At 51.6% G+C, this 22,422-nt stretch overlaps 1 protein-coding gene across 2 annotated transcripts in view; it reads left to right on the forward strand.

The window, feature by feature from the left end:
• The window catches only part of PI4KA (phosphatidylinositol 4-kinase alpha), a 118,477-nt gene that overhangs the window by 90,350 nt on the left and 5,705 nt on the right, over positions 1–22,422 (forward strand). For both annotated transcript variants that reach the window (XM_045802541.2, XM_045802540.2), the window contains 15 exons: positions 5,364–5,522; positions 5,931–6,082; positions 7,528–7,635; positions 8,230–8,357; positions 9,734–9,853; positions 10,016–10,095; positions 10,193–10,386; positions 11,401–11,491; positions 11,860–12,027; positions 12,771–12,824; positions 17,010–17,130; positions 19,140–19,269; positions 20,302–20,372; positions 21,823–21,895; positions 21,986–22,056. In XM_045802541.2, coding sequence (XP_045658497.1) covers positions 5,364–5,522; positions 5,931–6,082; positions 7,528–7,635; positions 8,230–8,357; positions 9,734–9,853; positions 10,016–10,095; positions 10,193–10,386; positions 11,401–11,491; positions 11,860–12,027; positions 12,771–12,824; positions 17,010–17,130; positions 19,140–19,269; positions 20,302–20,372; positions 21,823–21,895; positions 21,986–22,056 — 1,720 coding nt within the window. The remainder of the gene's footprint in view (positions 1–5,363; positions 5,523–5,930; positions 6,083–7,527; positions 7,636–8,229; positions 8,358–9,733; positions 9,854–10,015; positions 10,096–10,192; positions 10,387–11,400; positions 11,492–11,859; positions 12,028–12,770; positions 12,825–17,009; positions 17,131–19,139; positions 19,270–20,301; positions 20,373–21,822; positions 21,896–21,985; positions 22,057–22,422) is intronic.

Below are 22,422 nucleotides of genomic sequence, written 5' to 3' on the forward strand. Positions count from 1 at the left end.
CATATTTCTAAAGTTGCTACTGGAGGAGGCCCCGAGGCAAGGTCATATACGTCCTTTCAACTGATTGGGTGAATATCTAAGAGCTGTTGTATTTTTCAAAGATCTCGTTAATTTTTGTAACAGGGAATTTGGCATTTTTTCTGTGTTTCTAAAGATGACTTGAGATAGGTGGTCAAAAGGGGGTATTTTCTTTTTCTTGTTCCAAGGAAAATGGAATATTTCCAAAGGTAGAATTAGAATGTTCCAGGCAGGTGCTGGTGGTGGCAGTAATCATCATACCTCACGTTTGCCTGGATGTTATAACTGCATGGAGTTTTTTTGGGCACACCATTCAGAGTTTGGGGAAATGTTTTGGTCCAGTTGGCTTCCATGGGAAATTACCTGGTCAGGAAGAGGCACTGATGGCTGTCTCTCAGAAGAGGGAGTCAGCTGGGGCTCTGGGCTCACCAGTGCCTCCTGGACCCTTTCTCTGTGGAACTAAGGTAGGCCCTCGGTTTTCAGCCTGGCCAGGCAGCTCACATCAGGGAGCATGCAGAAGGGCCTATGAGAGTCCTGTTGCGGCCTGTAGGGGCTCTGACTCCAGGGCAATGCTCCTCATTTATATAATGAGAATAATAGCACGGGCACCAATGACATAGAGCTGAGATGGAGATTGAATGGCTTAATTCACCTCACAGGCCAGGAACAGTACCCAGAACATAGCGATCTGTTAGTAAATACTAACGCTGTTGTGATGGTGGCTGTTATCATTGCCAGGTAGAAGATTCTGCACTGACAGCGATCTGCCATTGTTGTCATATACAGCCGTGTGCCCCTTCTTTGGTTTTCATCTATTTTACTGCTGCATATGTTATATGCCTTAGAATAGTGTTATTTTTGTTCTAAAAGTCAAAAGCCAGGGCGCCTGGGTAGCTCAGTCAGTTAAGCATCTCACTTCGGCGCAGATCTTGATCTTGGGGTCCTAGGTCAAGCCCCACGTCAGGCTCCTCACTTGGAGGGGAGTCTGCTTGTTCCTGTCCCTCTTCCTCTGCCCCTCCCCCGCTCATGCCTTCTCTCTCTCTGTCTCTCAAATAAATAAATAAAATCTTTAAAAATAAAATTTTTAAAAAGTCAAAAGCCTTTCAAAGAAATTAAGAAAAGGACTTTTTTAAAAGCCTTATGCATTTGTCCAGATATTTTCCATTTCTCACACTCTTCAAGTCTTCCTGTAGACTCAGATTCAATTGTTCTCTTCAGCCCAAAGAAATTCCCTCAGCATTGCCCGTAGTTCAGCTCTGCTGGAATAAATTCTCTCCGCTTTAGTTCATCTTCATTTTTTATGCATATGGATATTTTTCCTGGATCTAGGATCCTGGGTTTACAGGTTTTTTCTTTCCTTTTGTCGCTTTTAGCATGTTAAGTACACCTATTGTCTACTGGCTTGCATTGTTTCCAGGGAGAATTTAGCAGTCATTCTTATCACTGTTCCTCAGAAGGTGCTATTGTTTGTTTAGTTTTTCCTTTTGGCTGCTTTTAGGATGTTTCCTTTCATCTTTGATTTTTAATAGTTTGACTATGATATGTGATTTTCTGTGTATTTGTCCCCTTGGGGTTTATTGGGCTGCTTAAATTTAGAGATTTAGGGTTTTTCATCAAACTTGGAAAATTAGGCCAATATTTCTTTAAATATTTTCCCCCGTTTCTCCATCTTGTCTCATTTGGGGATTCTAATTACACACACATATGTTGGTGACTTCATATTGTCCCACAGATCATTAATGTTCTCTGCAGTGCTTTTCACTTTTCTGTCTCTCTCTCATTTCATTTTGGTTCATTTTAATTAGTCTGTCTTCCAGTTCACTGCTTTTTTCTGATGCTTTATTCCTTCTGTTGTTAAGCCATCTTATATATATTTTATCTCAGACATCATGATTCTCAGATCTAGAATTTCTGTTTCTGTTTGATAGTTGGTATTTCTCTGCTGAGATTCTCTGTGTCTTCATCTAGTTTTTCCATCTTTACCTATAAATATTTGGTTGTATTTAAATATTTATTTTAAAATCCTTATCTGGTCTGTTCTAGTATCAGGGTTATCTGTGGGACTGTTTCTGTGGGTCGCTGATTTTTTTTTCTTTAGTGTTTCAAATGTTTTTGTGTGTTCTAGACTTTGTGTATAGAAAAGCAGTGGAGCCTGAGGAGCATTGCTGTTTTACTTTCCTAGAAAATAGGCCTTTCTTTTGTTGAGTGACTAAAATGAGGGTCACTGACGCCTACCCCTGAAGGGTCAGTCTGGGCAAAAAGATGGATTCTTCCTACTTTTCACTCCACCTTCACTTCCCTTTTTTTCTGCCCCATCAAAATTAGAAGGGGGGTCATGAAAGAATTTTTATGCCAAACAAATTGCTGTTTCATTTGGGGTCTTTCAGACTCTGATCCAATTCCCCTGCCCCTGCCCCTGCCATCAGCAGTAGCTCTGCTGGCTTCAGGTCTCTCAGCCTTGACAGGCCTTGTCCACTCACTTGTGCCCAGACCCAGCACTGGTCCATGAGCTGCTAGAGCTTCCTGCTTCCCGGTAAAGTCTCTGTAAACCAGTTCTTCGTGGCTTTTTCATCTGACACTCCTCAGCAATCCAACAGATAAGACTGGTTTTTTTCATATCCTCCAGACCATTCTTGCTGTTCACTTGGACTGAAGGCCATCTGTCTCCTCACACTCCCTGTCCCTGCCTCTGTAAGGACCTGTTGTCCAGGCCCAGCAACATTTTGGGAAGACTTTTAACTTTTGTTTTTCTGTCTTTTGTATTGTTGGCTTCTGGTTTTTAATTGTTTCTATTATAAAAGCCATGTATGTTCACGACAGAGAAGTTGGAAGATAGGAGTGTAACAAAAAAAACCAAAAATCATTCTTAACTCCAACTTTAGAGACAATTGCTGATGGTATCCTGATGTCTTCTGCATTCCTGGAGAGAGAGAGCTGTGAGTTTGTTGGGCTCATCTCAGCATGAAAACCCTTTTTGTGAGAGTCTGGGCCTGTATCCCACTAAGATGGGAGAGACCTCTGATCCCTTGGTATGATGCTCAAATTCATGACCCAAAACAAATGAACTAGCCTCCACCCACCTGCCTCCGAATCTCTGTGAATGCCAACTTAGTTCTTCCCTCTGCTCAGACAAAATCCTTACCACCATCCCTGATGCCCCCTTTTCCACTTCCCACAAATGATCCTCAGAAAATCCTGTCAGATTACCTTTCTACCTTTAAAGTATATCTAGAAACTGACCACTTACCAGCATCCCAACGGTTTCCTCCTGGCCCCAATCTTTTTCATGTCCCCTCAACTAGCAAGGCAGCCGCTGGCCTCCCTGCTTCCACCTGGGCCCTCTCTGCCTTCTCTACACATACACAGAGTGAGTCAGCAAAATATGGGTCACATTAGGTCCCTCCTGTGCCCCAGACCTGTCAGCGCTGCCCATGCTCACTCAGAGTAGAAGGCACACGTACTTCTACGATCTGCAAGGCCCCTCTGCCACCTCAGCTTCGTCCCCCTCTTCTCCCCTTGCCTGCCCTGCTCTAGGCACACTGGGGTCCCTGCTACCCCTGCCCTCCAGGCATGTTCCTGCTTTAAGCTGTTCCCTCTCTTGGCCATGCTTCTTTCAGGCAGCCAGAAAGCTGCATGCCTCACTCCTACATCTCTCCTACAACTCGTCTAGAATGTCACACACATACATCCATTTGTTCTTCCAAGCCCCTTCATGGCTCTGTTTTCCCCTTAGCTTTGATCAGTGTCTGATATCTATATCTTACTTCTCTTGCCATCTGTGGCCCTGCCGTAGACTGGGTGGGTGTTTGTCTCGTTCACTGCTCCATTCCCAGAGCCTGAAGGGGAAGCAGCCAGGCCCAGAGGCAGCTACCAGATGTGCTTGTTCAACACAAGAGTGGGCGTGCCGCTTTGCTGTGGCTCATCAGCCCTGGAAGCCCTGCGGTTTCTTCCTCTAACATAAAACTTATATCTGGCTGCAGGAAACAGAAACTGGGCACAGTTCCTTGACCACCAGGGGCTATCCTCCTGGTGTCAGGGACAGCTCATTTGTATCGTGGCTCGTGTCTGCGACTCTTTCACCGTGAGCAAAGTCCCTGAGGACTTTGTCCTCACCTTCAGGACCTCCAGATGGCTACTGTGCCTCAAAGCAGGAAGGAGGGCAGAGGATGCCAGCTGCCCTGGCCTTCACCCAGTTGATGCCCACCTGCTGATTAGTGCTAATGAGAAGCATTGGCCACCCTAACCAGCAGGAGGCTGGGTGAGGGTACCTGTGACTAGTCACTTGGCCTCCATGAATAAAACCAAAATAAAGAAGGAGGGGATGGATACTGGGCAGGGAGCCAGGGCATTCACCCCAGGCACCAAGCTTCAGTTTCCACCTCTCTGCAGCGGGTCTGTGTACCCTTGAAGGAGCTGCCAGGTATTGTTGGACCAAAAGGGGAGGCTGCTCCCCTGCAGAGCCACCCGGTGGCCACTGCAGACTCAGTTTGGCTCCCGCAGCTATTCCCTGGGCCTGGTTAGGGGCATGAAGGTGATGTGCAGGGTCTGTATGGGGTCAAGAAAAGGAACTGGGCTCCAGAGTCAAAATCCAGCCCTGCCTTTGCCAGATTAGAGGCCCTGAGCAGGTGACCTCGCCTCTGCAACCACAGGTGCTTCACGGTTATTAGGAAGATTCAACCAGGCAGAGCCTATTAAGGGCCCACCCAGCACTAGGCCCGTCCCAGGTGTGCTGACGCCACAAAGCAGGAGGCCAGCACCTGGCCTAGTGATAGTTCAAGTTTTTTGGTAGAAAATGTCTGAGAAGTTAGATCATAGGTTATCTTTATTTTTTTGTTCGTACTTTCCTTGGTTTTCTAAAAAAATTTTTTTAAGATTTTATTTATTTATCCGAGAGAGAGCACGCGAGTGAGTGCATGAGCAGGGGGAGGGGTAGAGGGAGAAGCAGACTCCCTGCTGAGCAGGGAGCCTGATGCGGGACTTGATCCCAGGACCCTGGATCACCACTTGAGCCAAAGGCAGACATTTAACCAACTGAGCCACCCAGGCGCCCCAGTTTTCTAAATTTTGTTCATTAAGCATGTATTCTTTTTTTTTTCCTGAGGGGTGGGGAGGGACAGAGGAGGGGAGAAAGGGTGCCTTAAGCAGGCTCCACCCCCAGCACAGTGCCTGACACAGGCTCGATCTCAGGACCTTGAGATCATGACCTGAGCCCAAATTAAGAGTCTTAACAGAGCTTAACCGACTGAGCCACCCAGGCGCCCCGAGCATGTGTTCCTTTTATAATCAAACAACAGTGAGTATCTTTCTGTGCTTCGCAGACACTAACCATCATTGCATACTTGCAGTTTATGCGGGAGATGGCAGGGGCCTGGCAGATGACAGTGGAGCAGAAATTTGGCCTGTTTTCCACGGAGATAAAGGAAGCGGACCCCCTAGCAGCATCAGAAGCCAGTCAGCCCAAACCCTGTGCCCCCGAAGTGACCCCTCACTACATTTGGATTGACGTATGTGCTTTCCCAGCTTCTGCCCACTATAGCTGTGAGGTCAGGGGTTCCCCCTGGGGCCAGTGGCCCAGTAAACACGGAGCTCCAGGTTTTAGACTGCCTTTCCTGGGGACGGGGGAATGGCTATTTCAGCCTTCTCCCCAGGCCCTTGTTGGACTCATTGTGCTTCTGCTAAGACCCCTGCCCGCCCTCTTATTGGCCCAGAGCCCCACGTCAGCCGGCTGTGCGGGTGTGCGGGTGGGCTGGCTGTGCGGGTGGGCTGGCTGTGCGGGCGGGCGGGCGGCTGTGCCGGCTGTGCGGCTGTGCCGGGTGGGCGGGTGGGCGGCTGTGCCGGCTGTGCCGGTGGGCGGGCTGTGCGGCTGTGCGGGCCAGGCCCCAGCAGGGCAGCATGTTCTCCTTCCCACTCAGTTCCTGGTGCAGCGGTTCGAGATTGCCAAGTACTGCAGCTCTGACCAAGTGGAGATCTTCTCCAGCCTGCTGCAGCGCTCCATGTCCCTGAACATCGGTGGGGCCAAGGGGAGCATGAACCGGCATGTGGCGGCCATCGGGCCTCGCTTCAAGTGAGGGGCTCCCCTCTTGTGGTGGTGGCAGGGATGGGGTGGGCGAGGTTTCTGTCAGAGTTGCTGGTGCGGTGGGCCCTCTGCACGGGAGGTTACCACACTTGGTTTTTTTGTTTGTTTGTTTGTTTTACCAGAAACTGATCAAGCCCTAGTACATGCAGGGCCCCTGGGAAGGGATCTGGATAGAATGATCTGGCCGGCCATGCCCTTCCGGGGCTGAGGAAGTCGATCAGGGTGCTGTCCACAGCAGGGGGGCTTTCAGGGAGATGGTTCACTCATGGACCTGGGGCAGCCAAATATTGGGCAGCCTTTCTAAATTAGTTGGGGATGGATGGCAGCAAAAGGATTCTGGTGTCATAGTGGTTAATAGAAAACAGCAGGTGGTGTGGCAGAGCTCAGGTGTGACAAGCTCAGAGTGGGGGGCTGGCAATGACTTTGGCCAGGTCCCTTTACCCCTCAGAGATGTTCACAGAAAACTTCTGATCATGCTGATTACACCAAGTCGATTTTTGCCAAGTCCTGTGCAAAATACCAACCACACCAGGGGATACCCCCTTTTGGAGGATATGTGGCCTAGTAGGGAGGCTTAGGCTTGGTGCTACAGTCAGGGGTGCTATGGACACAGCAGGCAGGGTCAGTCTGACGTGAGGAGGGCCTGCAGATGCCTGGGTGGTCAGTTGGAAGGAGGGTGAGGGGCCCCCTTTCAGGGCATGCTACTCCTGCCTGTACCCCTTCCTGCTGCCCACTGCCAACACCATCTCTTTCTGCCCCTCCCCTGAGCTCCAGACCCATGTTCCTGCAGGCCCCGGGCACCCCCTGGGATGGTGCTTTTCAGACCACCATGGGGATGGGCTAGTACTCTTTTCCCTCCATTTCTAGTCCATCACAGAGCTGTACCTTTATAAACTGCATAAGAATAAATTACTAGAACAGGCTTCACACTGGCCCCCCATAGCGGTGTGAAATTGCTGTAAAATGAGTAGGTACCGCCTCTTAGTTTCTGTACTGCCTCATCACAGACCAGCACCATCTGTCGATGCCCATTGAGTAGCCCTGGCCTGGCAGAAACCAGGTGCTCTGCAGATTGCTTTTTCTTTGAGCTTGAATTAGGTGCTCTACCTTTGTAGTAGGTGACTGCCCTCAGAAGGTGGTTTGCAGGTGGTCTGCAGACAGACAAACTTCTGGCCAAGGCGGATAAATACGCAAGTTGTTCGTTTAGCCCCAATTAGAGTGAAGGTTAAAAAAACAAAGCCAAACAAAAAACCCTTTCCTAAAACATGTCTGGTACAATAAACCTGAGTGGCAATCACCTGGCTCGTGCCGCAGTCCTGGCCTCCAAGAGACGTGGCCTGAGCCCAAGGGCCGCGGGGTTCGCGCAGGAGCTGGCCACTCCTCAGGCGTTCCTGAGTGGCGCGCTCTGACTCGGCCCCGGTGTTCTCTCGCAGACTGCTGACTCTGGGGCTGGCCCTCCTGCACGCGGACGTGGTCCCAAACGCAACCATTCGCAACGTGCTTCGTGAGAAGATCTACTCAACCGCCTTCGACTACTTCAGGTACGCCCCTAGCTATGCCGCGCGCAGGCGTCCCACATCCCCAGAAGTCGTGGCACCAAATGGGGTGGCCTGATGCATGCGCGGCCCTCCTTGTTCGGCAGCTCTGCTGGCCCTGGGTTTGCAAGTGCTCAGCCGTGTGCTGTGTTCCCATGTGCGTGCTTAGTTAGCGCTAGCCTCCCTATGCAGCGTACACACGTTTTCCCCCAGTTCAATTGACTGAAGAGACAAACTGTATCCATATAACTTTCCAGTTCCTACGAATGGTTATTGCACAAAGAATTGCTCTGCAAGTGTGTAGGTTGTGTTGTATAGAGACAGCTGCAGCTGCACGATCCACCACAAGCACACCATTCAGCCGAGGGCTGTCACAGCGCTAGGGATAGCGGCGGAGGTGGCCATGAGAGGACTCAGAAAATCACACTTTTTCCCATGAGAATGAATGAGATCGTTGTTGCTGATAACTAGCTCTGGGCTCACCTTTCGTCATTCAGAGACCACTTGTGTCCCCTCTCACATGCTTTTATATATAATACGCATGGCTTCTAGTCCCAGAGTTCAGGCACTCAACTCTTGTCCTCTTGTGGTTGTTCGCAGTTGCCCCCCAAAGTTCCCTACTCAAGGAGAAAAGAGGCTGCGTGAAGACATAAGCATAATGATTAAATTTTGGACAGCCATGTTCTCAGACAAGAAGTACCTGACTGCCAGCCAGCTTGTTCCCCCAGGTAAGCCTTGTTCTCAGCTGGGCAGCTCCGCCTGGGTTGTGGGGCCGAGGCATTGGGGCGGGCGGGACAGTGGTGCATAATGGGCAGCCCTGCAGGAGCCCGGTCAGAACAGTGAGGGTCCCGCCGAGCATTGGCTGTGGCCCTGCTGCAAGGTCACCAGAGACCCAAAGCCTGCCTGGCCACCACTGGTCCTCCAGCCTCAGCTGACAAGCATGAATGAGTGCGGCAGCCCTGAGCAGAGGCCACGTGACGTAACTTCTCCCAGCACCAGCCCAGTTCAGCAGCCCCCAGTGCATATCTGACAGGCCCATTGCTGGGATGAGGCCCATGCGCCAAGATGAATAAGGCACTGGCTGCTGTCACCTGGTAGGTGATGTCAACATGAGGGGTTGATAGGAGCACCCCTCAAGGACAGGCCCTTGGCCCCTCAGAGTTGGGGAGCCAGGGAGAGTTTTCTGGAAGAGGTGATTGCGAGCTGAGTCTCCAAGGATGAATAGGAGCGAGCCAGGGTAGACAGGGTGAAGGAAAAGATGCTACAGTGTAAGCAAGCAGCGGACCACGAAGAAACACGTCCCGTCTCTCTGAGCACGCAGCACAGGGTAGGGGTGAGGAGCGCAGTTTCTGCGGGCAGACCCCCAGCCAGCGACCTGACTGCAGGAAAAGGAAAGGAAAACTACAAAGCAAGCGCAGCGATTTTCTGAGGCGGCGGCCTGGCTTCACGGAGAGCGGGGCCACCAGCCCGCACGGCCGACTCACTGCCGTGTTGAAGGGCAGCGTGATGCTGGCAACGAGAGCTGTTTGTAATTGCTCAGGATTGCCACCCACGTTTGTTTTCTTCTATTTTAAAGACTAGGAGGGGGCGCGCCTGGGTGGCTGTCAGTGAAGCATCAGACTCTTGATTGCTGCTTGGGTCATGACCTCAGGGTCATGGGATCGCGCCCCGCGTCGGGCTCCCCCCTCAACGGGGATTCTGCTTGAGATTCTCCCCCTCTCTCTGCCCCTCCCCCACACTGGCATGTGCACGCTCTCTCGAATAAATAAATAAAATCTTTTTTAGAAAAAGGGTAGGAGGAATATAATACATTTTAGTAAGCTTTCTATGCAGAACGGTTATAAAAACACTTCCCCAGGGCACCTGGCTGGCTCAGGCAGTAGAGTGTGTGCGTGCGACTCTTGATCTCAGGGTGGTGAGTTCAAGCCCAACGTTGAATATAGAGCTTATGTTAAAAAACAAAAACAAAAACTTCGCAGAGGTTAGTTTATTCTGCAGATCCACCAACACCATGTCTCTCCCTCCCCGCTCTTGCACTGATCACCTTATCTGTGGTGGAAACCCAGACGCCTCATTCTGGAAGCAACAATGTGTTTGCCTACAGATAACCAAGACACCCGGAGCAATCTGGACATTGCAGTCGGCTCTCGGCAGCAGGCCACTCAAGGCTGGATCAACACCTACCCCCTGTCCAGCGGCATGTCAACCATCTCCAAGAAGTCAGGTCGGTTGAAGGTTTGCTGATAGGCCCCTCCGGTCTGAGTCACATCCTGGTGGTTCAGACCGTGAGCAGAGTGCTGAAAGGCAGCTTCCTCTGGGTCATAGAAGTGAAGGATGGGCCAGTGAACTCGGAAGAACACACTTGGGCCTTCGCTCTCCTCCACAGGCATGTCCAAGAAGACCAACCGGGGCTCCCAGCTGCACAAATACTACATGAAGCGAAGGACGCTGCTGCTGTCCCTGCTGGTAAGGTGACACCTGTCCATGCCCACAGCGCCGGGAATGGGAAGCAGAGTGGCACATGGGTGCACACAGAAAGCATATTGATATCTCATCTCACCAGGCCACCGAGATTGAGCGTCTCATCACATGGTACAATCCACTGTCGGCCCCGGAGTTGGAGCTGGACCAGGCTGGAGAGAACAGCGTGGCCAACTGGAGGTCCAAGTACATCAGCCTGAGTGAGAAGCAGTGGAAGGACAACGTGAACCTCGCCTGGAGTATCTCTCCTTACCTGGCCGTGCAGCTGCCAGCCAGGTGGGCCCCGGTCACACCTGCCTGATGAGGGCCTTGCCAGAAGTCCAATACAAGGGCTCCTGAGTGGGGAGGAGTATCATGTGGTCACTGCCAAGGACGGTCGGGGAAGTGATGTTAGAGGCCTGGTCCTCTGCCCTAGATGTTGACCCAGTCTTTCTGTGCAGTGGTTTCACAGCACAGACTCCTGCCTGGAGTGCCCCGGTACCCCGGAGCCCAGGCAGGAAGCGTCAGAGCACATTCAGAGCACCCGGTCCTATCTGAGGAGGATAGGAAGCAAGTGGAGGCTGTCGCTCCAGGGAGGCAGGCCTGGGGAGCCTTTGGTTTGTTCTCACAGGTCTTCCAGCGGCAGGCTACTCAGATTAGGTGGCCTGCAGCCGAGTGTCCTGTGAACTCTCCTCTCGTAACTCTCCAAGGTCAGAACTCTTAGACCAGTGGTCGCTGAGAGGGGCCTCCCAGGACCCTGTGTTAAATCCCCCAGAAGAAGTGCATCTACCCCACGTGCAGGGGTGACATTTCTTCCCCATGAGCCCACACTTGCCTACTTACTGCTTCCTCCTTCTGTTCTAATTCAGTCCTCTGGATCAGGACCACAGCCTGACAGTTTTCATGGAAGGTCTCCCTTGTGTTAGCCTGGGGCGGTGACAGCTGAAAGCATCCCTACCCTCCCGTCTGCTGACGTACCTTCTGGCCCATGGGCTGCCATGCTGTAGATGGACTGCTTTGGGCCCAGGGCAAGGGGGTGTTCTGAAGGCAAGGACTGTAAAGGGGGATGTCCTTTGATTGGGGAGTGTAGGGTAATTCCTGTTTGAGATCATTCTGGCATTCATGTCATAGCCAGTCCTAATGCTGTTTACTGTAAACACTCATGGTCAGAGTTACCAATGTGTTAGTAGCATAGTGTTGAGGTGTCCCTTGGCATTAATCTGCATCCCTCCAGTTCAGGTCTCCCTCTACCTCCCTCTTTTCCGTGGAGGTGGGAGAGGCCACCCCACCCACACCCTCCGTGTGCCATAGGTTTAAGAACACAGAAGCCATCGGCAACGAAGTGACCCGTCTCGTTCGGTTGGACCCAGGAGCCGTTAGTGACGTCCCCGAAGCTATCAAGGTAGTGAAGTGCGTCCTGGGGCCTGGGCTCAAACTGCACATGAACAGAAATGCCTCCCAAATGCCTGGAAACCAGAAATGTGACAAAAACCTGGCAACCTCAGTGGGATAGTGACTTTTCTAATTTCTTGCGTTTTCCATTTCTCGAGTGAGGCATTCATTATGCTTACAGTAGAAAATATTGAATGTACTTCACCTAAGTTGAAATCATGCTACTTTACATCGTGTATCAGAAGCATTTCCCCACACTGTCGTACATGCTTTATCAGCATCACTTCGGGGCCACCCCTGAGATACTGGGTGGGGCCGGGTGTTTCAGAGGGCCTCAGGGACTGCCTGTGCCAGATCGTCTCCCTGCTTCCTTCCCAGTTCCTGGTCACCTGGCACACCATCGATGCCGACGCACCTGAGCTCAGCCACGTGCTGTGCTGGGCACCCGCGGACCCACCCACGGGCCTCTCCTACTTCTCCAGCATGTACCCGCCGCACCCTCTCACAGCGCAGTATGGGGTGAAAGTCCTGCGGTCCTTCCCGCCGGTGAGCCTGCGTCCTGCCTGAGTCGGCCTCGGTGGGACCACCAGGCAGTGTTGAGGTGGAAACAAGAAGGACGGGCTTTATCTCAGACTTGATGTGGGCCTGACGAAGCATCGGTCTGTCCCAGAGCATGTCTTCATCCCCTGTTTCTGTTCAGGAAGTCACAGAAGACAGATTTAGTTCTGATTCAGATATGTTACTGGTGGTATTTGTTTTTTACCTTTAATTGGGTGTTTAAGTTATATAAGGAAGTTGACAAGTTTGGTGCCAGTTGTGGCTGTGTGGGCACATCACCCAGCCGTGGGCTGTTGGGGAGCCCAGGGGATCCCATGTGACAGCCACAGTGACAGGGGTTTGGTAGCTGACTCACTGAGGCCCCAACACATGGGCCTCCTGTAACCTCAGCCCTTGTACCCGAGCAGACCCCCAGCAGTGAACACACATGGGCAGGCCCTTCCCCTGTCCTTATAGGTACGGGAACCTCGTTCCTTCTGCTTTTTCTCACCCGTCATGTCTTTCAAGCCATTGCCCATTTTCCTTGCTGTCCTCTGGGCTTTCCCTGGTTCTCAGTCCTCTGTGATCTCCAGCGAGGTGGTGTCGCACGGGCTGAGTGACAGCAGGGCCGTTCCAGGTTGGAGTGGGGCCCTGGGACAGCCATCTGTGTTGCCTTTGTTTTCGTTGTCCTGGAGTTGAGGAACTGTCTTCCCTTCCTGGAGGTCGTGATCACTTCTCCTCCTCCTTTGCAGGACGCCATCCTGTTCTACATCCCCCAGATTGTGCAGGCCCTCAGGTATGACAAGGTAAGGCTGTGCTAGCATGTACCGTCCTTCCCTCTGAGAGCTGTGCCGGGCGGTGGGGAGGGGGCTCTCGGCAACAGGGATGGGGGCCTGGGAGCGGGGCTGCCAGGCTGTGGCCCGGTCTCCGAGCTCTTCTCCTACACACCCCCACGGAGGCTGTGGCCGGTGCTCATGGCCAGGAGGCTCCCCTCACCCTGAGGCCCCGTCTTGCTGTGCAGGGTGGGTGGGCTCTAGAAATACCGCCAGCCATTTCCTCAGTCACTGAATCCAGCTCCCTCGTCTCTTCAGTGGGAAGTGGGGAGGGTCAGACAAGATGATGTGTGTATTAGTGTGGTTGGGCTGCCATGGCAAAGAACACAAGAGTGGGGGGTTAAATGTATTTCTCACAATTCCGGAGACTAGAAGTTGGAGATCAAGGTGCCCATAGGATTGCTTTCTCCTGAGGCTTCTCTCCTTGGCTTTGCAGATGGCCCCCATCTCCCTGTGTCCTCATGTGGTCTTCCTTCTGTATGTCTGTGCCCTAATTTCCTCTTACTAAAAGGACACCATATTGGACTAGGCGCCACCCTAATGATCTCATTTGAACTTAATCACCTCTTTAAAGGCCTGTCTCCAGACACCGTCACACTGAGGCGTGTACGACTTCAACCCATGAGTTGGGGGTTGGAGGGGCACAGTTCAGCCCATCACGTACAGCATACCGGTACGTGAGATGGCTAGCTCAGGGCCTGGCTCGGGAACACCCCTCTGACACAGGGCTTTCCACAGCCCCGAACCCACCCTGCCCGTGCTTTATCCCGGCAACCCCCTCCACCCATGCTGGAGTCCAAGTACAGCAACAGCAGCATCCGCCCCTTTCCTGCTCCTGCCGATTCTGCTCCCCACCACGTGGGACACCAGACCCCTCTATGTCCTGGCTGAGTGCTTGCGGCGGCAATGAGCGCTGTGGCTCACCGTGGTGGCTCTGAGCGCTGTGGCTAGGTGTCCCAGGGCAGCTCTTCCCCACAGACTGGCAGGATGCTCTGTCTCAGTCCACAGACCAGAGTGCTTCTAGACCTGTAGCCAGCCTGTAAAGATTGAGTCCTGTCTTAGCCAGGTAGCTACCAAAAGCCCTCCAACTCTGCGTAGGAGTTTATTCACCAAGCCAGGGCCCCCGCCCCAGGTCCAGCCCTGGTGGGACCGTCACAATGCGCCTTTTCTCCATGTACCCATTCCTTTTCCTCCCCTCTGTCATCCTTCTCCTTTTACTGTTTGTGTCTTTGCTTCCACCTCCACCCGAGAGAATGCCTTGCTCCCCCTGCGGGTCGCTCCGTGCTCTGCGCTTGGCCCGCAGCGGCCTCCGTGGGCTGCAATTCGCATAGAGGTGTAGGCGGGGGCTGCGGCCAGCGTGCGAGATCAGGCGGGCTGCACTTGGTTTCATTTGGCCACTATTTTACATAAGCTGCTTCCCACAAAAATCCCGATACATTTTTTTCTCTTTTTTTTCTAGTTTTCAAAATTGAGTTAATTCCTTAGCATTATCCAAAAATGACTCAAGAGTTTTTCTCCTTTCCCCCCCCAGATATCATTATAAACTCATGGATTTTGATCTGTTTGGTATGTACCAACCCACTAGTCATTTTAGATGCCCATCTTTCTGACTACTGGGAATCCCCGAGTGTCTCTTCTTTGAACTTTAGTCCTTGATAACCTTGATTTCCAGGAAGGACAAGATATTCTAGGCTCTTTGTTTTCTGCCTCAGACCTGGAATCACCCATTTTCCGAGGAACTCCAATTCATTTTACTGAGACACCATAATCTAAATGCTAAGAATGGCCACTGCCATTGAGTTGGTCACAGTTTCTAGGTCTTTCTAGTAGATAGAGCTTTTTGCTTTTGTTCTTTGTTGTTGTTTTGTGGAAAAAATACATCATGAGATTATACTAATATTTCCAATTCAAATACAGGATTATAGAGGTTTTTTTTATTCGATTATAGAGTTTTTTCTTTATTTGATTTTATGTTTGAATTTTTTAATACTAAAACTATTGGTTTCTGATAACATTAACATACTATTTCTTCACATTATTCCACTGTATTAATAGTTTCAAAGTAACAATACTGGTATTATTACAACATGATTACTAAAAACTGGGTCAAAATTTTTTGCCTTTTGTTTTTGGTGTATTTTCCACTGGGGAAATATAGTCAGATGATTTTTTTTTTTTTTAATTTCATCATCTTACCAGCAAAAAATGGGTTTATTTGGGAAAAAAGAGAACTACAATCTGGACAGACAAGCTGTGGCAAAACCATAGACAAGTCCCTAGATTATTCAATTCTTCTTTTATTTTTTGGGAGGGAGAAAGTGTGCAAGCAGGAGGAGGGGCAGAGAGAGAGAGAGAATCCCAAGTAGGCTCCACGCCCACCACAGAGCCCAGTGTGGGGCTGTCTCACGACCCCAAGATCATGACCTGAGCCGAAATCAAGAATCAGACACTTAACTGACTGAGCCACCCAGGCACCCTGCAAATTACTCAATTTTAACATCACTTGAAATGATTCTTCTCTGTGAGGTTATGTCAACTCAAGACTCAGCTTCATTGGTTTCTTTCTTGCTTTTCATTTCTAGAGGTTGTTGTCTTAGAAGTCTGAGCTTGACGGGATACAAATATATTTGCTTCTATTGTTTTTAAAAGAAGGATAAACCCAAACTAGTAAAAATGGCTGGAGATGGAGCAAACAGCATAGAAGTGGCTATGCTTAGTAATTTTTTTGACTTTGGACTTTCACTGCTTGTATAACTAGTTATAAAGCAAACATGGATTTGTTTTCAACCAAATTGTCTGGCAAGGCAGATATTAAATGGGTTAAGAACCACACAGGAATAAAATGCTGAAACTTTTCCCAAAGCTGAAAGGCCCATGGGCCCCAGTGACCGATGACACTTTCCTCCTTGGTCAGACGGCTGCCTGCCTCCACCTCCCTGTGGTAGTCTGTTCATTACTTCCCCGAGTCCCCTCTGTGGTCTCGGCAAAACTGACCGCATTACCAGTTTATCATAAAAGGACATAACTCAGGAACAGCCAGGTGGAAGGGCAGCACTGGGCAAGGGATGTGGGAAGGTTGTGGACCTTCCGTGCTCTTCAGGTGCGTGGCCCTCCCACACCTCCACCAGCCCAGAAGCTCTGCAGACTCCTATTTAAACACACTACAAGTTGAACATTCATAGTTTATCTTTAGATCCTCTTGCTGGTTCGCATTGGGAACCCCATAGCGAGGAATTATCTGGAATCTGACCTGCTTGGTAAGCCCACCAGCCACGTTGAGGACATCTGTCCCAAGAATACTTTACCAGATGCAGGGGCTACAAACTACGGTGGTCGGGGGAGAGGCCACTCCTCCAGAACTCTTCTAAAAAGGCCAACTCCTTTTTTAACCTTAAGACAGGGTAATTAGGGGGCGCCTGGGTGGCTCAGTCGTTAAGCGTCTGCCTTGGGCTCAGGGCATGATCCCAGAGTCCTGGGATCGAGCCCCACATCAGGCTCCTCCGCTGGGAGCCTGCTTCTTCCTCTCCCATTCCCCCTGCCTGTGTTCTCTCTCTCGCTGGCTGTCTCTCTCTCTTTCTCAAATAAATAAATCTTAAAAAAAAAAAAAAAAAAAAGACACGGTAATTAAAACTGGAGCTCCGAGTAGCAGAACATGACTAGGAAGGAGAAAGAGGAGAGAGGTCCTAGGGTAGTGGCTGTGGTGTGTCAACTCATGAAGAAGTGTCTGTGTGTTAGAATTTTCTGGAACCTGCCCATCACTGTGGAACATTATTCCAAACAACCTGTTTATAGCCGAGTTTTAGTACCCAGCCTACTCATTCCTCATACTTGACAACAGCGGAAATCGGTTGGAGAGTTATGGTTCTTAGAGTCCAGGGGAAAGCACAGAGGAAACAAAAGCTGGCTCCTTCCCGTTTTGCAAACCCCACCGCCTGGGGCCCCATCTGCCCTGCTGGGCAGCTAGCAAGCTAGAACTTGGCCTAACCCCTGGCCTGGGCTCGCACATCCACAGGCGAGCTCGCTCACAGAGCCGGAAACCGCTAGGCCTCACTTCTTGCCAGGTCTGCAAGTGCTGGGAGTCCACTCCTGCATTTGGTTAGTTTCTCTCAGTGGACAGGTGTCCAGGCCTTGGCTAATGGTGACCTTGCTCTCCTATAGATGGGCTACGTGCGAGAGTATATTCTGTGGGCAGCGTCCAAATCCCAGCTTCTGGCACACCAGTTTATCTGGAACATGAAAACTAACATCTATCTGGATGAAGAAGGGCACCAGAAAGACCGTGAGTATCTGTCAGCTTCCCTCAGGCCTCACCCCCCATCTTTAACCCTCCAGAGCCCTCCAGGGCCTGTGCTGCCCCAGCCCATCCCTCTGCTTCCCATCCTTCAGTGGGAATGCCTCATCTTTAACACCCAGCGGGAGCAGGACGCCCTCCTTCATGAAGCCTTTGCTAGCCTCACCTGCAGATGCCCTGCCTACCCCGGCACCGTCCTGCAGCTCCCCAAGCACATGTGAGAGCTTCTCACCCTGCACTTGACCTAGCAATTCCGTGTGGGGACGAGACAGCCACCCAGGGCAACAGTTCTCAAACAGAGCTGGTCCACATCTTCACACCCTTAAAAACTGGTGAGGCCCCCAGAGAGCTTTGGTTTACACGGGCTTTGGTTCTGCATGTTAACCAGCGTGGGACAGTAAAACCAAGAATTGAAAAAATATAAGCCCATTACATGTTAACATAAGTAACATATTTTTATGAAAAATAATTCAAAAAGTGGTGAGAGGAGTGCTGTTGCTTTAGAGTTTTGCAGATCTCTCTAATGTCTGTAATGTCATAACATCTTTAATGTAGTAAAAGACAGCAGGATTCCCTTTCTGCTTCTGCATTTAACCTGTTGGAATATGCTGTTTTGGTTGAATTCAATGCCGGGAATTCGGCTTCGCACAGACACAGCTGGAAAAGGCAGGAGGGTTTTAGTCGTCTTCCCCGTCTCTAGAGATAGTCTCGGCTGATACTGCACCAAACACAACAAGTGATAGGCTCATAACGATTAATTGTGATGTGGATTTGAACTCATGTCAGTGAGTTTCTCATGCTCTTTCTTTAAAGTCTATTGGTCTACCCAGTGCTCACCCCCACCCCCCCCCGCAGGACTTACAGTATTAAAAATCACATGTGTGAATGCCCCACCACTCTTACAAAACAGAAGCATTTGCAAATTTTGGAAGCTGTCAAGCTCACAGTCACAGATGCAGGTTTCCCAAAACTTAGTAGTTTTCCTTAAATGGCAGATTCACCTTGTTCATTTTTTTTTTTTAAGTTTTATTTATTTGAGATAGAAAGAACATGAGCTGGGTGAAGGGCAGAGAGAGAAGCAGACTCCTTGTGAGCAGGGAGCCCGATGTGAGGCTCGATCCTGAGACTCCGGGATCATGACCTGAGCCGAAGGCAGACACAACCAACTGAGCCACCTAGGCACCCCAGCTTGTTCATTTTCAAGAAAATATCTGCCATATACCTGAGTCCAAATAACTATATTTTTGTCTGTTGGTCACTGTTTTAAGTAAAAATGATGTTCCCTGGGGCGCCTGGGTGGCTCAGTCAAACATCTGCCTTCAGCTTGGGTTGTGATCCTGGGGTCTTGGGATCAAGCCCCACACTGGACTCCCTGCTCAATGGGGAGGCTGCTTTCTCTCTCTCTCTGCCTGCCACTCCCCCTGTTTGTGCTCTGTCAGTCAAGTGAATAAATGAAATCTTTAAAAAAAAAAAAAAATCGTTCCCTGAAACAAGAAGTTAGTTCAGTTGGAAAGTCTGACGCAAGGCGCTTCTCTGCAAAAGCATAGCGCCTGTGTACTTCACATGCCGTAGATTGCTGCGTGACTTCCTGTGTCGTCACACAGAGTATCACAAAGATGTATGGGGTGGAGTTTCATCAGCTTAGTTGTTATCACCCCACCAGGGACATTTTTAGTGACACTGGCTTTTGTTCACACCACGGGAGCAGAGCCATGAGGATCCAGTGACCACTAGCACCTTGGCCTACTGCTCGTGCCCGGCCTCACAAGCGTCTACACAGCAAGGAGGGCAAACAACCCGTCAGTGTGGTTTTGACTGGAGGGTGGGCTAAAGGGTCCCAGGGACCCTCCAGGTGTCTGCGGACCGCGCTCTTGGGGCAGCTGAGCTGGCCTGGGTGCTGGGGAACACCTGGGCTGCACATCGGGCAAACGTGTGGCGTTTCCTTGAGGGCCTTCAGCGGGCCAGCTGCAGGCTCACCCTCTTTGTTTCTTTGTCAGCTGACATCGGCGACCTCTTGGAGCAGTTAGTAGAGGAGATCACTGGCTCTTTGTCGGGCCCAGCCAAGGACTTCTACCAGCGGGAATTTGATTTCTTTAACAAGATCACCAACGTGTCAGCCATCATCAAGTAGGTAGCATCTCTCGGTCCTGGCTCATGGGAATTGCCTGGAGGGCCCCCACTGATTCTACTGAACAGCCAGGGTTGGGAATCTCTGCCCTGGCAAGTCAGGTTTCTCAAAGTATAGCAAAACACACAGCCATGAGAATTTCAGAAAACATATCTTAGTTTCATTCTGGATAGTGTCGTGTAGTTTGAGGCCACTCTGCTCTCTCCAAGTTCTGAAGGGTCATGGGGTATTAGGAAAACCAGACTCCTTTGCAGCCCCCAGTGTCATCTTACTGATTCACCTCCTGGGCTGTCCATGTGCGAAGGCTGATGCCATCTTTGGGCATCGGTGGCCCTGCCCATTTGTGTGGGATGGGGCCCTGGAAGCAACTGACCAAGGGCTTAGGGGAGGCCCCAGCAGGGGAACACTGGCTACCTGTCCTCCCAGGTGCCTCATTCCCCGGGCTGTCCTCACTGCTCAGGCTTCTCTCACCTTGGTCACCAAGTGGCCTCACCTGTATGTCCTGAGGCCCTTTCCTGGGCCCAGTACTAGGTACAGCTGTGATGCAGGGGCTTGTCGCTCACAGAGGCCTCAAGAGGTGGGAGGGAGCATTCCCTGGGCATCCTGTCAGCACCTGATTCCATTTCACCCTGTCATCCTCATCCTAAGGATGCAGGAGGTCGGAGGGGCCTGCCCAACGTTATGCTGCAAGTAAACAACAGAACCAGCACTCGAGCATAGACCCAAGAGCCAGCTGTGTCCCCTGTGTGTCTCTGCAGCAATGTCACACACCCCACACAAGCGAGGGGGAAAGACAGCCAGAAAACTCCACCTTAGTCCCCCAGGGGCCACATCGCCCCTGACGAGTATGGGGCAAGGACCCCTCAGAGTGGCCTCCCGGGGGAACTGGGCCTAGCAGGGCCCTCAGTAGTAGCTAGAACTAGGAGGAAAGGAATGGAGAGGCAGACAGGAGGGGCCCTGCACTGCCCCCAGAAGTCCCGGAGGCCAGTTCCTGCAGCAACAAAGCAAAGCATTTCTGTCCTGTTTTGCAGGCCCTACCCCAAAGGCGACGAGAGGAAGAAGGCGTGCCTGTCGGCCCTGTCTGAAGTGAAGGTGCAGCCAGGTGAGCAGGCCCCACAGTTGGCTGATGACCGGGCTTCTTCCTGCGGGCGGGCAGGGCAGGCATGGGGACCAGAGAGGTGGCTAGCCCACATCAACCGGGGCCCTGGGGCGCCCGGTGTCCCTCTCCACAGCCTGCCCCATGTGAGCTGGGAGCCGCTTCTCACCTGACACTCTTTATCTTCCTTGCTGCCTTCTATTTCTCTAAAAGCCCAGACACTGTCCTTGGCAGCTGTTATTCTAGAAGTTTCCTGAACTCCAGTGGAACAGGAGCAATGCAGGCTGTGGGCATGAGTGGGGGTGTCACAGGTGTGCCGGGCCGAGGGTGCCTGTCCCCCATGGGGGACGTTGCTCCCTGGTGCCTACCAGCTATTGCCATGTGGAAATTTGAGCCCAGTGCAGCCAGCTCTGTGCTTTTTCAAGTCAGGCTGGAAATCCAGACTTCATTTCACAGGTCTCCATTTTTAACCATGGATACAAGCTCATTTTTTTCAAAACCCTGGCCGTTCTGTGTGAACATTCACAGCAGCTGTCCTTGGTTTAGACCTTTCCTTGACTTGTGTTGAGCTCCCTGACCTGTCTGGTGCAAATGGCAGCTCAACTTCTCAGAGAAGGGTTGACAACCAGGTGGGGTCTCAGTTTCCCTGGTCCATGAGCCCCCAGCCCCCCAGCCCCTGCCACCGGGTCTTGTCCTGGGGATACTGAGGAGCAGTAGATTGCCCTCCTGAGAGAGTGGTTGGAGCTGGCCAGGGAAGGAGGATGTGAGAGCTGGGAGGGGATGGCATGATCCTTCTGTCCCTCCTTCCCCTGGCAGCAAAGCCCACCTGACCGCACAACAAGGCCTCACTTTGCTCTCACAGGTGCCCCAGCCTTTCCTGTTTCAGGGCCCTTCCTGGAAGTCCACTCTCCGGTGGGGAACTTCTGCACTTCCTGGGGCTGAGGGCACACGTGCACACACACACACACACACACTCTCTCTCTCACTCACATGGCGGGGGGACTGCTAGCTCCTTGACCAGGAATGGGCTTTCTCTTGTCCTCCCCACTTAACGGTGTGTGCTGGGAGAGGGGAGCTACAGTCAGTGGGGTGAATCCAAGAACTGAGGGGGTTCCGGGTGCACAGAGGCAGGGTAGGAAGGTCCCTCACGGGCCCTGTGAGAGCAGGCAGCCCGACGCCCTGCACTGGGCGGCCGGTGGTGCCCCGAGGAGCAGCATGCTGGGTCTGTAAGGCTGAGGGTTGGTGCGTCCTCCTGGAGAAATGTCTCCTGGGAGGTGGCAGCTCTTTTGTTAGATATCAGGAAGGATCCAGGGAAAGACCACAGATCAGGGAGGACAGACCCTAAAGGGCCACAGAATAAGATGTTATCAGTGCCCCAAAGGAGGACCTAGAAGCCCCATCTGGGGGGGGGGGTCACACTTGGGCTCCCTGTGACTTCCCCTCTGTCCCTGTACAGGCTGCTACCTGCCCAGCAACCCTGAGGCCATCGTGCTAGACATCGACTACAAGTCTGGGACGCCCATGCAGAGGTGAGTGGCCGCCTGCCATCCGGCAGCTCCCTGACACCAGGTTCTCCTTCGCTCCAGCACCCATGCCGTGTTCCTTCTGTTGTTTTTCAGTGCCGCAAAAGCCCCGTATCTGGCTAAATTTAAGGTGAAACGATGTGGAGTTAGTGAACTTGAAAAAGAAGGTCAGTGAAGAATCTTTAACACAGTTTGGGATCTAAATGTTTTCCCTGGATGATGCCAGTTTCCTTGAGCGTATTTAGTTTACGACCAGATCCCCGTGAAAGGTGACGTCCCTCTGCTCTCAGTCTGAGCCCTGGTTTAGGGATGGCGTGGAGCTGGTGTAGAGTGACAGAGACCCCTGGAGACCAGCCCAGGTCAGCTGTCAAGTCCAGGAGGCACCTTCCTGAGGCTGAGTGGCCCAGGGCTTCGGGGGGTGCTGTGCACAGACTGGGTGGCTTCAGCAGCAGGGATGTATTCCCCCCCAGTTCTGGAGGCCTGAGGCGCGACATCAGGGTGTTGGCACAGCTGTGCTCTTTCTGTAGGGTTCC

The sequence above is a fragment of the Ursus americanus genome, chromosome 30 (genome assembly GCF_024610735.1).
Source record: "Ursus americanus isolate L20-20 chromosome 30, mUrsAme1.1.p, whole genome shotgun sequence".
Classification (NCBI taxonomy): Eukaryota; Metazoa; Chordata; class Mammalia; order Carnivora; family Ursidae; genus Ursus; species Ursus americanus.